The sequence below is a fragment of the Melozone crissalis genome, unplaced genomic scaffold, assembly GCF_028551555.1.
Source record: "Melozone crissalis strain CALT ecotype California unplaced genomic scaffold, PUWL_Pcris_2 ptg000023l_1, whole genome shotgun sequence".
Classification (NCBI taxonomy): Eukaryota; Metazoa; Chordata; class Aves; order Passeriformes; family Passerellidae; genus Melozone; species Melozone crissalis.
The window spans coordinates 31,149,277-31,162,565 of record NW_026535801.1 but is presented as its reverse complement, the minus strand read 5'-3'; the positions used below and the strand labels follow the sequence as shown (position 1 = coordinate 31,162,565).

The window sequence follows — 13,289 nt, the reverse complement described above, 5'->3', positions numbered from 1 at the left end:
TAAAAGGAATGAGCTCCTTCACTTCTGGAATTCAGTGGTTTGAAGGCATCCAGACTGTTGCATTTAATGGCCACCACTATACATAACTCCTATGAATCTGTCCTTTTGAACCTGTTTGTGTTTCTGTATTGTAAAACATTACTTGTTTGTGAGGGTAGATTATGGATGTTATATTTAACTTGGTGTTTCTCTTATGCCTGCTGTCTGGTAATTTAATTGGGTGGCCTCTAGTTCTAGTTTTGTGAAAAATACTTATTAGCCATTTTCTCTAGTGTTCTTTTACTTACCCTACACAATTTGTAGAACATTGTCTTCCAAAAATTTATGGACCCAAATTTCAAGTTCTAAGCCATATTTTTGCAGCTATGACATTTACTTTTGAGAATATAGCAAAAAGTTGTCCCTGCTTAATGAAGAGAATGAGGCAAAGGGGTGGTGCTAATACTTTTGGTATATAGCTGTTTCTTTGTGAGCTCACAAGTGATATGAGAAGCAGCACATGGTGTTAACTACTCTACTTTTAACTGAGATCATTCAGCATTGATTATGCTGGAAATCTGAGCAGAAATTCAGTATGAGATGGGTCTTGGCCCAGTATTTCACCTGTTAAACTGCTGTAAGGAATGGATGATTACAGATTGTGGGAGAAGTGTAGAAGATTTCTTTGATTCTCTTAAAAGTTCCATCTTCAACTCTGAATATTCTGAGGATCATCCAGAATAATAAAAGTGTTTTTTAAAGGTATTTTTAATTCTTTAGTTTAATATGCTGGAAGAACATATTTTATTTTCAAGTGCCAACAAAGCATTGCTATGGATGTTTGTGGTTAGTCCGGTTCCTTGCAGAGCTTGCCTTTGAATTCACCTGGTTTTTTGTTTGTTTGTTTTTAATTAGGTGAAGCAACAGTGAAGAAGAAACCAGCTCCAAAGACTCCTCCAAAAGCAGGTAATTTGTTGCATGTGTCACCCACATTTACCAGTGCAGCTGTTTGCCTACTAAGTTTGTTTGCCTGTGTGATTAAATGGTCGGTAAGCCCAACTTGTTAACACTGTACTAAGAATTAAATTATGAGCATCCAAAGAAGCTACTCTCAGATGGACTATAGCAAGATCCTACAAAGTGTCAGTAGTGTGTAACTTATGCCCTTTTGCATAGCTTTCTGGCTTTCTGTGAAAGAATTTTTTCTGTGTATCACAGAATCCTCTGCATGAGTAGGTACCACAGAGAAGGTGATAGATTCTACTTTTCCTCATCACTGGCATTATGGTAAACTGTTGGTGTGTTTCCAGTCTTTGAGGCAAAGCACTATATTTAAAGTTGCAAGGAGATTTCCCCTATAGGAACCTCTTTTCCATGTCTTAAAACTTCACCAGACCTTTAAACTGTTCAAGCTGCTTTCTAAGCCAGATATACACCTCAGCCTAGCTTCCTTCAGATATTTTCAAAACAAAAACACTTCTAAAAGGTCAAGTCTAGAGCAGAGGGAACCCACTTTGTTTTAATTGCTTTAAAAAGGAAAAGAAAGCACTTTTTTCATGCCCAGTAGCCCTGTGCTTTGTAAAGAACGTTACATTTGGCAGTGAGGTCATTGTAATACTAGGGAATGCCTCTTACCATTTCTGTCAATATGTCCTCAAGTCTGCCCCCTTCAATACACACACAAAAGAATAATTTTTTTATCATGCTGCTTTTATAAGCAGCGGTACTGGTTTCACCCTGGAGTTGTCCAGCCTATGATATTTCTGGCCTCTGTGCTTAGCAGCTATCAGGGGTCTGACACTCAGCAGCACAGCTGAGAGCCAGGCAGGAGCACTGTTAGCAGGAGATGTTCTGCCATCTATTGATACTCAGGCAGTGAGAGGGAACAGAAGGAGGAATGCCTCATTCATTAATAGAGGGGAATGAATGGGACTGCAAGGTTTAAAAGAAACACCGTAATACAGAAAGATCCATCATTGCTCATGGCAAAATTTATTGTGATGGAGAAAGACATCAATTTCCTTCCTGGTCTCTCATGGTGTTTCTGTGCCACATAATGTTTATCTGGCTACTGAGATAACTATATGCAGATCTTGAGTATTAAATTTTCTGAATTTTCTTGGTGACATCAGGGAGCAGGTTTGCAGACCCCCTCAGCACATGCAGATTGTTAAGAAGGAGCCATTCTTCAAATATGCAAAGTTCAAAAGAAAAAGATTTTCTGAAAAACCCACAACAAAATTTCACAAACTGTATATTTGGAATTGGTGATGGGTGCCAATGTTTTTGTCTTTTGGATGTCTGTACCTTGGTCTTGCATGAGCAAACTTTGGATCGGTAAATTGTTATTGCTTCACTCCCCTAGAATTACCAAATCCACCAATTTTTTTTCATTGCAAGCAACAAGTAACAGCTAATCTGAAATTCAAATGCTGCTGTGAAACAGCTGAGCAGAGAAATGTATGTGTTTTGAATTTTAAGAAAACTTAGGGTCATTTAAAGGGTTATTTAATTTGTTATTTTTCCCTTCAGCTGCTCCTCCTCAGATTACTCAGTTCCCAGAAGACAGAAAAGTCCGTGCAGGTGAATCAGTGGAATTGTTTGCCAAGGTGGTGGGAACAGCACCCATAACTTGCACCTGGATGAAATTCCGTAAGCAGGTAAATTGTTTTCTGGCTTCTTTTAACAACCATTGAAAAAACAGAGCTGGAAAGGAACACCATTGACTATCTCCCATTTTTGCATCTCCCCTCCTGAGAGACTGGCAAAGTCCATCTTGTTCCTACAGATGTTCTCCTCACCTCTACTAAAAACATTTCACTGATGAAGATTTCACAACCTCCATTCACAAATTATTATATAGCCATAGGGTTAGAATTTTTTTCCTAATGCCAAACCTAAATCTTTCTTGCTACAGTTTAGACCCTTTCCTGCCTGTCCCCTCCTGTCAAAAATGATAGTTTGTTTGTGAAAAGTCTTAGACCATGAATTAAAGGATAACTGATGGGAAAGATGCAGGTATCTGAAAAGTGTCTGTCACAGGGGACATTTCTCTCCTTTGAAAATGTATCTTCTTTGTTGATGCTGGGTCTAAAGTTATGTCAAAGGGGCAAAGTACCATATAAAAAACTTGAGTCTTGCAACACAAATGTCACCATACAGGGCACACCAAAAACCCATGCCATGAGTGCTCTCACTCTCTAGTTTTAAAGTTCCTTCTGCATGAATTAATATCTTTAAACTATATCACATGTCCATAAGAACAGTGTCTAAAGAGAGTTGCTTTAACAAAGCTGTTTAAAATCACTTTAAATCAAATAACCCAATATGCAAGTTCAGACTGGAAGATGAAGTGTCACGCTAGGACAGAGCAAATATAAATATCTACTGTAGCTGCTGTTCTGTTTATTTCGTTCTGAACTTGTCATGCACTCTATACAACACAAATAAAAACATCTCCTCCTAGAAGGAAGTTTAGACTCTAAATCCAGACATGTCAGCATTTAATTGAAAGAATTCAAAACAGTTTGTTAGTGCAAAGGGTATTCCAGAGTCCATTCTTTCTAACTCCAAATGACCTCTTATTTTAGGGGAAAGAGGTCATTTGGAGCTATTTTTTCCTGAACTCTTATATTTCCTTAAATTTCTTTATCTTCAAGACTGGAGTTAACCACTGCTTTCCACAAAAAATAGATCTCAGAACCTTCACTGACATTCAGTGTTTGATTTTGCTAAGCTCTGTCTTAACATTTAGGTAAAATGTGCCCCTCAAAACTGAGTTTCTGGTTTGTGCAGAATTCTGAGTTCAATGTTGAATACACCAATCCTATTTACCTGGATTTTAAGGCCTTTTTTATGTGCATGATCTATGTGATAACAGCAGCTAATATGTGATGATTAGCATCTCCTAATGCCGATATCAGATCCATAAAACCTGAGATTCAGAGTATTTTTCTCCTTTGTAAAATGCTATTTTTACCATCTTTATACTTTCTTCTTTAGCTATCCACCTTGAGACAAAGTGAAGTACTGCAAAATCATACATTAAAATGACAAAAAAATTTAAATTATTCATTCTGATGAATGAGGTACAAAAGAAAAAAAAAACTTCAGGAAGGATACCAAGCACTGTAGGAGGACAAGTGAGGGCACCAGTCTCTCATTTATTAATTTAAAAGGGGAGCCCCTTACTGTGTCCTGTGCTGCACCATAATTTTGCTTTATTTTTTTTGCTTACACTTCACCAGATATTGTTTTACACTTGGATTTCTTCCTTTTCTATAACTATGGTTGATTTCAACTCTGTTCCATTCCCAGTCCTAAAAGTGAAAACCAGCCAAGTGTTTTGACAGTTTACTGGGAGTTACTTGTAGTTGTTATTTGAGCTGATCCAGCAAGCGGTGAGTTGTGATTCCAGCCCTGCTCCTGTTTGCTGCAGCTTCCTCTCTGTGTTTCTTCCTCACATCCCCTCAGGTGCAGGAGAGCCACAGTGGCCTCTCTATCTCTTTTGGGTATTCCAAAAGAGTATCTTTTGCTTTTAGAAAGGGAATGTCATGAATCTGTGACTCATACTGTTGTATGCCATGGCAGTGCAGTGGAGGGGTTCTGGAACTGTGCTGAGCAAAAAAAGGGAAAGCCTTGGAAAGCCTTGGAAAGCCACTTCATCAGCTGAGTCCATCACTGAACACTGCCAGCTGTTGAAGCTTCTCAACTACAACCAGTGAATTTCTTTCAGGATCCCAAAGTTCCAACCCATGTTCCCCACAGCCACTGCAAACCACTGAGCATCCTTTCCGGGCTGTCTCTGCATCCTTTCAGGGCTGTCTCTGCATCCTTTCAAGGATTTCTCTGCATCCCTTTAGGGCTTTCTCTGTATCCTTTTGAAGCTTTCTCTGAATAATGCAGATCTAGTTCTACTATCACCCCTTGACTAATTTTAATGAAGCATAAAGGAACAGTTTCGAATCTCAGAAGTATGTTGGCAAGGTGGAACAACTTTCACTAGAGTTTAACCCTACATAATCCCATTTGCTAACTTTCTATTTGAGTCATGGTAGGAAAATCTTTCTGAAGTTAATTTTGGGCAGAAAGCAGTGCATGTGTTTTTCCTCAACTGAGGAAAGAGCAGGGAAAGTCCTCTTCTTAAAGTTTTGATTTCTTCTCTGAATATATGGGACAAGATAAGGCAAGCTAAATAGCCTTCATTTTTAATTAAATTCTGAGAATGGCTTGGAAGAGTCACTTATCTAAGAAGGAAGTGGTGGGAGGAAGAAGGGCATTGACACTGTGTTGTCTGTTTCATAAGAACACAATGTACAGCTTCTGTAATTGCAGGGTAGCATTATGAGGTTTTTAAAGAACTGTCATGTCTCAAGCTAATGCAGATTAAAATCTAAGTCACCTCGGCCATTTATGCTATGATAGCTCTGTTTCAATTAAAAACTAGTTTATAATATGCCTATGGTATTCAGCAGAGATTTGGATTTTTGCTTCTCCAGAAAATTAAAATGCTATGGGAAAGCTCAATATGCTCTTTGAATGTCTCTCTGTACAGCTGTAGTGTTGTATCTCTATTTCATATAACATTGTCTTCAGTTGTTCTAACCCAAAAAACTGCTACCCTGGTTTGTGTGGAAGCACAGAATGAAGCTGGTTAAAACAAGAGGGCAGCAGTCCCAGCTGGGGATGGTCTGCACGTTGGGCTTCTGAGGGGGATGGCAAATGAGCTAAGGCTAAACCCTTGTTCCGCTGTGGTTTCTTTAAGATATGTGAGACCAAACTTTGTTCTTTTGGCAATTGCACAGTTTGCACCTTCAGCCTGTCAAAGAGAAGTTAAAAAGTGACACACCTGTTCCTTAGTGGGGTTCCAGCAACACCAGTGCTCCCTGTGGCCTTTGCAGGACTGGAGCCCTTATAATGTTCCACTGCATTTCCAGATGATTTGTGTAGATTACACAGTTTGTCAGCTGGACATACTTCCGTAATAGAGTTATCTGCAAATAACACTCATATGATAACATTGTATTGTGCTTTGAGCTCTTTCATGTACAAAGAAATCTATCACATAACTTTTCTTTCAATTTGGCAGATTCAAGAAAATGAATATATTAAAATTGAGAATGATGAAAACAGCAGCAAGCTAACAATATCATCAACAAAGCAGGAACACTGTGGATGCTACACCCTAGTTGTAGAGAACAAACTTGGCAGCAAACAAGCACAAGTCAACCTTACAGTTGTTGGTAAGTCCAAATTAATATTTTATTTATATACTTACTCTTCAGACATCAGCCTACATTTGCATTTTATATAATGATATGCCACAGGTTAAATAAAATAATCAGTTAAAGTAAGAAGACTGAAATAAGAACTAGTATTTCAAAAAATGTATAGTGACATTGTATTAAGGACTATATGTTAAGATCTGTAGGGCTATACTGTGTTTATTTGGAAAAATTCCTAATTCCATGGTGATGAAGGTATAAAATAGATAAAATAGCTCATGCTTAAAAAGAAATCCCCCCACAAGATAAAAACAGCTCATGTCTCCATTTCAAATTCCTACCATGGTCCATTGTTTCACAGGGGCAGAAAGCAGCAAATAAAGACAGTCTGTTTTAAATATTTTGGAACCCTTCATCTGTGGGCTTTTACGCAGGTATCTTAAAGCTTCAAGCAGCCTTGTCAGGTGACACTCCCAGGCCATCAGGTTTGCTGCAGAGACTCTGGACAACCGCACAGACATGCAGACTGGCAGACAGTTGCAGTTTATTTGCAGATAAAGCTGCACCCTAGTGAGGATCAGCCAAGATCTAGATCTGTGACATCTGGCTCTGAAAGGGCTAATGGAACCCACCATGGTGGGGATGCTTCAGGGAAATCCAGGGAATTTCTGCAAGCCAAGATGCAATTTGGCTAAAACATCAGTCTGTGGGATAGGTCTGCTTCAGAGGGGTTGTCACATAAGGTGGTGCACTGACAGCCACAAGGGTGTGAGCAAGGCAAAAAATGGCCAAAAGAAGAATGTCTCAGGCCTAAGATTAATTTCTGACTCCAGTGAAACCTATGGCAAAATACCTTTAACCCAAGTTGGACTGGAGATTCATTCCAGCACTCCAGTGAATACCATACGAGGTTTAATGAGTACATTAAAAAAATGTACTCATTAAATGTAATGAGTACATTAAAAAAATGTATTCATTTTTTTAATGTACTCATTTTCAGGTACAATATCCACTGAAGCAGACTGAATGTGACTCAGTTGCATGTTGCTCTACATATTGTCATTAGAGGCTTCCTGATTATTTAAATTAATTCCTTTAATCCAGTCTGTGGCTTTAATTGCAGTTAAAAGATAACTGGATGAATGAGTATAAATATCAAGTGAATTCCAGCAACATGCCAGAGAATTCAAGAACAGAAGAAAATAGAATCAGTATTTTTAATGATGCATAGATAAATTGTACTACCCCTCCCAACAGTGGGTTGTACAGGTCAGAAGTACAGCTAGGTTAAAAACTAACACCACTGGTCCTGGAATAAACATATACATTTTTCTGGGTGTAGGTTTTGGCTGCAAAACCCCAACACAGCTGATTAGCAGCTGGAAGAATGGCAGGAGATTAATTGCTCTTTATATTTCCCTCCTTTTCCCTCTTTCCCAGGCAACTGCTGCAGGAAGATAATTGTAGCAGGTTATTGGGCAAGATGGATTTTTTTAGCTGCACAAGGCTGACAATTCCTATTATCTTGTTACTGTGTGAGCCTTGACTCATTATTATATAAGTCACTGGTTTATTTCCTTTGGAGTTAATTGGTTTGAAAGTCTTTGAATTCTATAACCTTATAAAGCTACATCTCAGCCTCCTGCTCTGCTCTTCCCTAAGAAATGTGCCAGAGAACCGTGGGATTCCCAGAGATGCTTTTGGGAGAGTTGGGTGAAGAATCCTTACAATGTGCAGGAGTTTGCCATGTGTTTTGGCTGATGACAAGATCTCTGTTTCCAACTAAAAAGAATAAATTCCATCTTGTACGATTGCCAAGCTCTTCAGTGAGACATCTCGCTGATGTCAGCACTGCTGAAGGCGTGACAAGGCCTCCTAGCTTGCTGCACATGCATTTTAAGACCAGATTCTTCCATCTGGGCACTCACAAATGTGGGAAAAGGGAGCAAAAATGTCTTCTTTATAGGAAGGGGGTTAGAATCTCACTATGACATAAAATCCTTCACACTGTTTGCACCTTTAAAGGTGTCAAATGTTCGCTGAAGTTGGAAGGTACTTTTCTCTAAAGCTTGTCAGTCAAAATAGGGAAGCTGTGTTTCTCTGAATATGCAAAACCTGGCACTTCTGAGCCTACCAAAGCTCATCCTTAGTCCTAAATTCCTGCCTGCCCATTGTCTCTGCACCGTCCCAAGTACTGGGAAGAAACTTGCTCTCCCTGCCCTGACCCCACTTTCATAGCAGGCATTGGTGGAGAAAGTCCTGGTGCTAGAGATCAGCTCTATTTGCCTCAGCCCTTTATAAAAAGCCTCTAAATTCTGTGTGAGCTGCCTCCCTGTGAGTTTACTGAGAAAAGGCACATCCATATGTGTGTGTTGTGTGCTCAAAGCACTGCTGCCTGACCACACTGCACAACTGAGCCTTGAATGTGTTGAAACTAAAATACAGAACATTTGCTTTCTGGAGGAGCGTGTCTGAGCAGACCCAGAGCTGCATTTCTCAAAGGGCTAAGAGGCTTGGCTCTTCTGAATTTTAGCAAATCAAAGACATTTTTTAAAATATAAAATGAAATTAATATGGAAATAAATATGTATTTAATTTATTATCATTATTACCTCTTTAATATTAATAATTATTACCTCTTTTAATTTATTATTACCTCTTACAAGCATGTAGATTTCAAAGGCTTCATGCTGATGGGCAAGTTTCTTCTGTGAAAGACTCCAATAAACATTTCTCAAATTAAATTTGGACTGTAACACATGTTAAGGAGCAGGTTGCCCAACAAAGTTGTACAGTCTCCATGCCTGGAGGTATTCAAGTTCAGACTGGATAAGCATCTGAACAATCTGCTCTGACCTTACAGCTGATCCTGCTTTGAACAGAAGGTCTAAAGACCTTCCTGAGGATATTTAAGACCATCCTGGATCTTGGTTTTATACTTGCAGTTGTCAAAGACCTTTCTTCACAAAAAAATAACATTATTGACTTAACTTCCAATAAGAGGACAAAGAATTGAGCTTATCTGCAAGGATTGAAATCAGAAATGATCCTGCTATGATTTAAACTCTGACTCCTAGATTGCAAATTCTACCTGAGTACAATTTGTAGAAATTATTTTTAATAATGACATTTAGGGAAACAAAGATACTTTGCATTCCTTTGAATTTAGCTCCCAAAGTCTTAAATTTAACTGTCAGACTTGGGCCTCAACTACAGTCTTAATTAAACTGTGCAAGGGTTCTGACACCTAAAAGCATTTAAATAATTTGTGATTTGATGCTGTTTGAGTCATGGGAAAGGATGCTCTTGAAAGAAGCCCAGCTTCATCATATGGGATTTATTTTATTTAATGAAATAAAAATGAACAAAATGTCCATTATATTCAGCCTTCAGTGTGAGCTGTGTGCAGTCCACACAGCAAATGCACTGATACATAAACAAGTTAGAGGAGACTTTTTAAATAATGGTGTGATGCTGAGCCCTCAGCCCACAGAGCCCTCAGCCACAAGGACTGAGCCTTGTGACTCATTGTGTAACTTTGTACAAGCACTAATAATATTGGGAGAGCTGCAAGTCTGTGAGACATCCAAGTTAAGCAGTGTCTTCTTTGAAAGGGTTGACTGGTCCCAAAATGTCCGTGTTGAGCTCTTCTCTACTGTTATGATCAGCTCTCTTAAATAAGCAATTTCCTTAGCTGACTGATCTCTCTAGGGAGACTTTGTAGCATGTTTCTGCTCCAAAATCAAAACAGCCTGATGTGAGATTGAGCTAATGATTTATAGCAGACAGTGTGTCAGATGGAAGTGGACGTGTGTTGCCAAAGCTGTTAAATGAGCCAATGATGAGCTTAGTGTAAAACATGACTGATTTAGGCAAGGTAGAGCCCTCAGTTTACACTGACAGCTAGGAATATGCATTCCTTTCATGCCAGTTATTGGATGTATTTGATATATTTATCAAAATTATGATTCTGAACATTTTAGCTGTGTGATAGCTCCAGGTCTGTAACCACCTTTGAGAAAGAAACTTGGTTTTCCTACTGGCTAAAGTTGGGTACTATGACAGTGTCCAAAGAATAACACAGAATTCAACAAGGGTATCTGGCATTAGAGAAATAATCTGTTCTGCAGCTATGCCACAAACTTGCCACACGCTTTTGGGCTTATTGCTTCACGTTTCCATGCCTACTATTCAGGAGCTTTTTGATCATCAGTGTGTAGCGAATACTTTGTATATCAGTGCTGTCTTCTAGGGTTTTTTTTAAGACAGAACTAGAAACACACAAACTACTGAACTGGGGCCTGATTTTGACCAACCTTGTTTGTCTTTTATAAATCCTTTGGGATCTTTACTATTCCTGATGTTGTATTTTGTGTTTATATATATATATATATATATATATATATGTGTGTATATGTATTGTGCATACACACACACACACATATATAAGGATCATGGTGATTAGTAAGCTCTATGGTGTAGATATATGCAAAAGAGTAAGAGCAATGTCATTAGACCCTGAGAGGCCTAAAGTTAAAAGTTATGGTGGTTCTATTACTCTCAGTGTTGGTGCATGTACTGTGATTTGCAGCCTTCTCTGCTGTTGGAAAGTGATAAACCGAGTACTCAAGGACACACATATACAGACACATGCAAGTAGTATAGCATGAATTCACTAGTATCTGCTCCTCTGCTCCATTCCATACTTGACTTGGGATGGGGAAGTTACTTTCTGTGAGGAAGGTGTTACTTTTACGCCTGTAGCAGAATGTCTGAGCACAGTCTTTCCAAGCACAGAGAAAATACAAGTTTACTTGAGAACAAGGTCTGATCATCACTAACTCTAACAGCCATTGAATATAATGGTAGGATTTTTAATTGCTGCTATGAAGGGCTTGGTTCTGCTTCCACAAGTCACATGTATACAAGCTTAGAATTTTTTTTCTCCCTTGAAATTCTGTTACAAGGAAACATGGTAGCAAAACCAGCAGCGCACAGTGACCCTTTCAGCACTGTGAATACAGGGTGGGAGAGCCTGAGAAATCTGGCTCACTGCTCACCACTCAGACAGAGAGGACCCAATGGCCAATGTTCTGTGCTCCCTCTCTGGAAAAGTTAAGTGCAGACATCTGGGAAGCAGACAGTGAAATGAGACATCCATAGACATTTTGACACTAAATATTGTAGCTCAGAAGTGCAAATATGAATGGTTCTGAAGTTCTTTTTTTAAAAAGAATCAGATAATATCTTGCAGTATCCATGTGATTCCCTGTTTACAGTCAGGTCAAGAATGCAGTGAATTTCTTAAGAATATGTGGGTGGATTCGCTCTGTAACCTTCAACCTTTCAAATTCCTCTGGATTGCTGGAGTATTTTTGTCACTGGTTTTATGGTTAAAGGGCAACTACACTGATGGTTAAGGAAGAGATGTCTTATGTTGCTGCTGTTGTAGTTCAAGAGTATAGTAACCTCCACTGTCAGCTTCCCACTAACGCATAGTGGCTCTCCAGCTGTACCAAAACGAAATTTTCAGAGAAAGACAAAAATGTGTAGAGGAAAACCAGTTTACTCTGCTCTGTGCATCTGTGCTGGCACACTAATCCAGGTTTATCCCTTGAATGGCCATGTAGTTTCAATGTCATTTCTGTTAGGAGAAATTTCAGTAGAAATCCATGCACAGTTACTTTTTCATGATGGTTACCTTCAGTTTGTTTTTGAGGAAGAAAATAAATATCTTGACAATTGCAACAAAATTCTTATATTTTACCTAGTTACTCAAAAATGATTAATCACAACTCCTCCATGCAAACATGGAGTTCCTAAGACCGAAACTCACTCCAGTGGAGACTAATCCACAGATAGTCCTACTAGGGAGACTCCTAAAATGTACTGTGCCTTTCAGCGGGCAGGTTTGAGCACCAATTCAGTCAGTTATCAAAGCAGATACCTAATGTGCAGCACATGAGTAATCTGAACAGCTTGTTGATTCAGGCTCAGGAGCAGATGGTTTAGAAAAAGGCTCCTGAGAATGCATTATATATTTGTTTGTTCCATTAGGGCTGTGGCAGAAGGAGATGTTCTTGTGCTGAGGGCATTTGCGTGGGAGTGGCAAGCTCTGGTTTCGTTCCCAGCTCCATTCTCCTGTGTGTCCTTGGGCAAGGTCATTTTACACTTCCATGCCTCAGTTACCCCAAGAGCACAAAGTGATGCTCTGGGCCACCAGTATTTGTGAGCTACTTTATCCACAGGTCTCAAAAGGGCAGTTTTTAAATAACTTCATTTTCTGTCAGAGTTGTCAGGAGGAGCAATCTGCTGAGAGTACTCTGCAGTGTATTTTACAGGGGAGGTGTAAATTTCAAAGTCTGGACTAACAAATCTTTACCATGGGGTTCTTGCCTCTGCTGTTTTTTAGGAGAAAACTCATGTTCATTTCAGTTTCTCTTGAGCTGTTTTGCAGGAAAATGCAGGCATTTTTAAATTTAACTTCATGCAAAACCTGTGGCACACTAACGTACAAGGTGCACATTAGTTACAGGAGTTAAGGAGTAATATCTCTACTTGTAGCACTCCTCTCCCTTGGAAAAAGAGCTGCAGGGCATAGTTTTCCAAGCACAGCAGCGAGGTCTGCCATGACCCCGAGCCCTGTCAGCAATAGTGCCGAGTTCAGTTATGACCTTTTATGGTTTCGCTTTTCTCCTGCTGATGGATTTCAAATGAGAGCTTTGCCAGTGCTGTCGGCATGGACAGTGTTCAACTGGCTGTTGCAGCATATTAAATACCTTCCCTGGCTAAACAGATTGTGGAATGGAATTAAATTGTTTCTTTCTGTCTGTTCTTTATCCGCCAGACAAATATCACAATAGCTAATAATAGTATTATACAGTAATATGATAACTGGATTTAGAAAGAAAACAAACCAATTTTGAGAACAGATAAAGAAAACTACTTCAGAGTCATTGTTTCAGTGCTGTCTCTGTTCATAAAAGAAAGGAAAAAAGAACTTTTCAGAGGCTGTGGTTGTACTGCTCTCAGTTTTCAGGGGCTTTCTGCTGGAGCAATATCTCTGCTTTAGAGCCAGGGCCGTGC

The 13,289-nt window shown here is 39.2% G+C and overlaps 1 protein-coding gene across 1 annotated transcript in view; it reads left to right on the top strand.

Moving 5' to 3' along the window:
- The window catches only part of MYLK (myosin light chain kinase), a 138,159-nt gene that overhangs the window by 89,464 nt on the left and 35,406 nt on the right, over window positions 1-13,289 (top strand). The window contains exons 18-20 of the mRNA XM_054277776.1: window positions 895-945; window positions 2,512-2,639; window positions 6,068-6,221. Of these exons, the coding sequence (XP_054133751.1) occupies window positions 895-945; window positions 2,512-2,639; window positions 6,068-6,221 (333 nt within the window). The remainder of the gene's footprint in view (window positions 1-894; window positions 946-2,511; window positions 2,640-6,067; window positions 6,222-13,289) is intronic.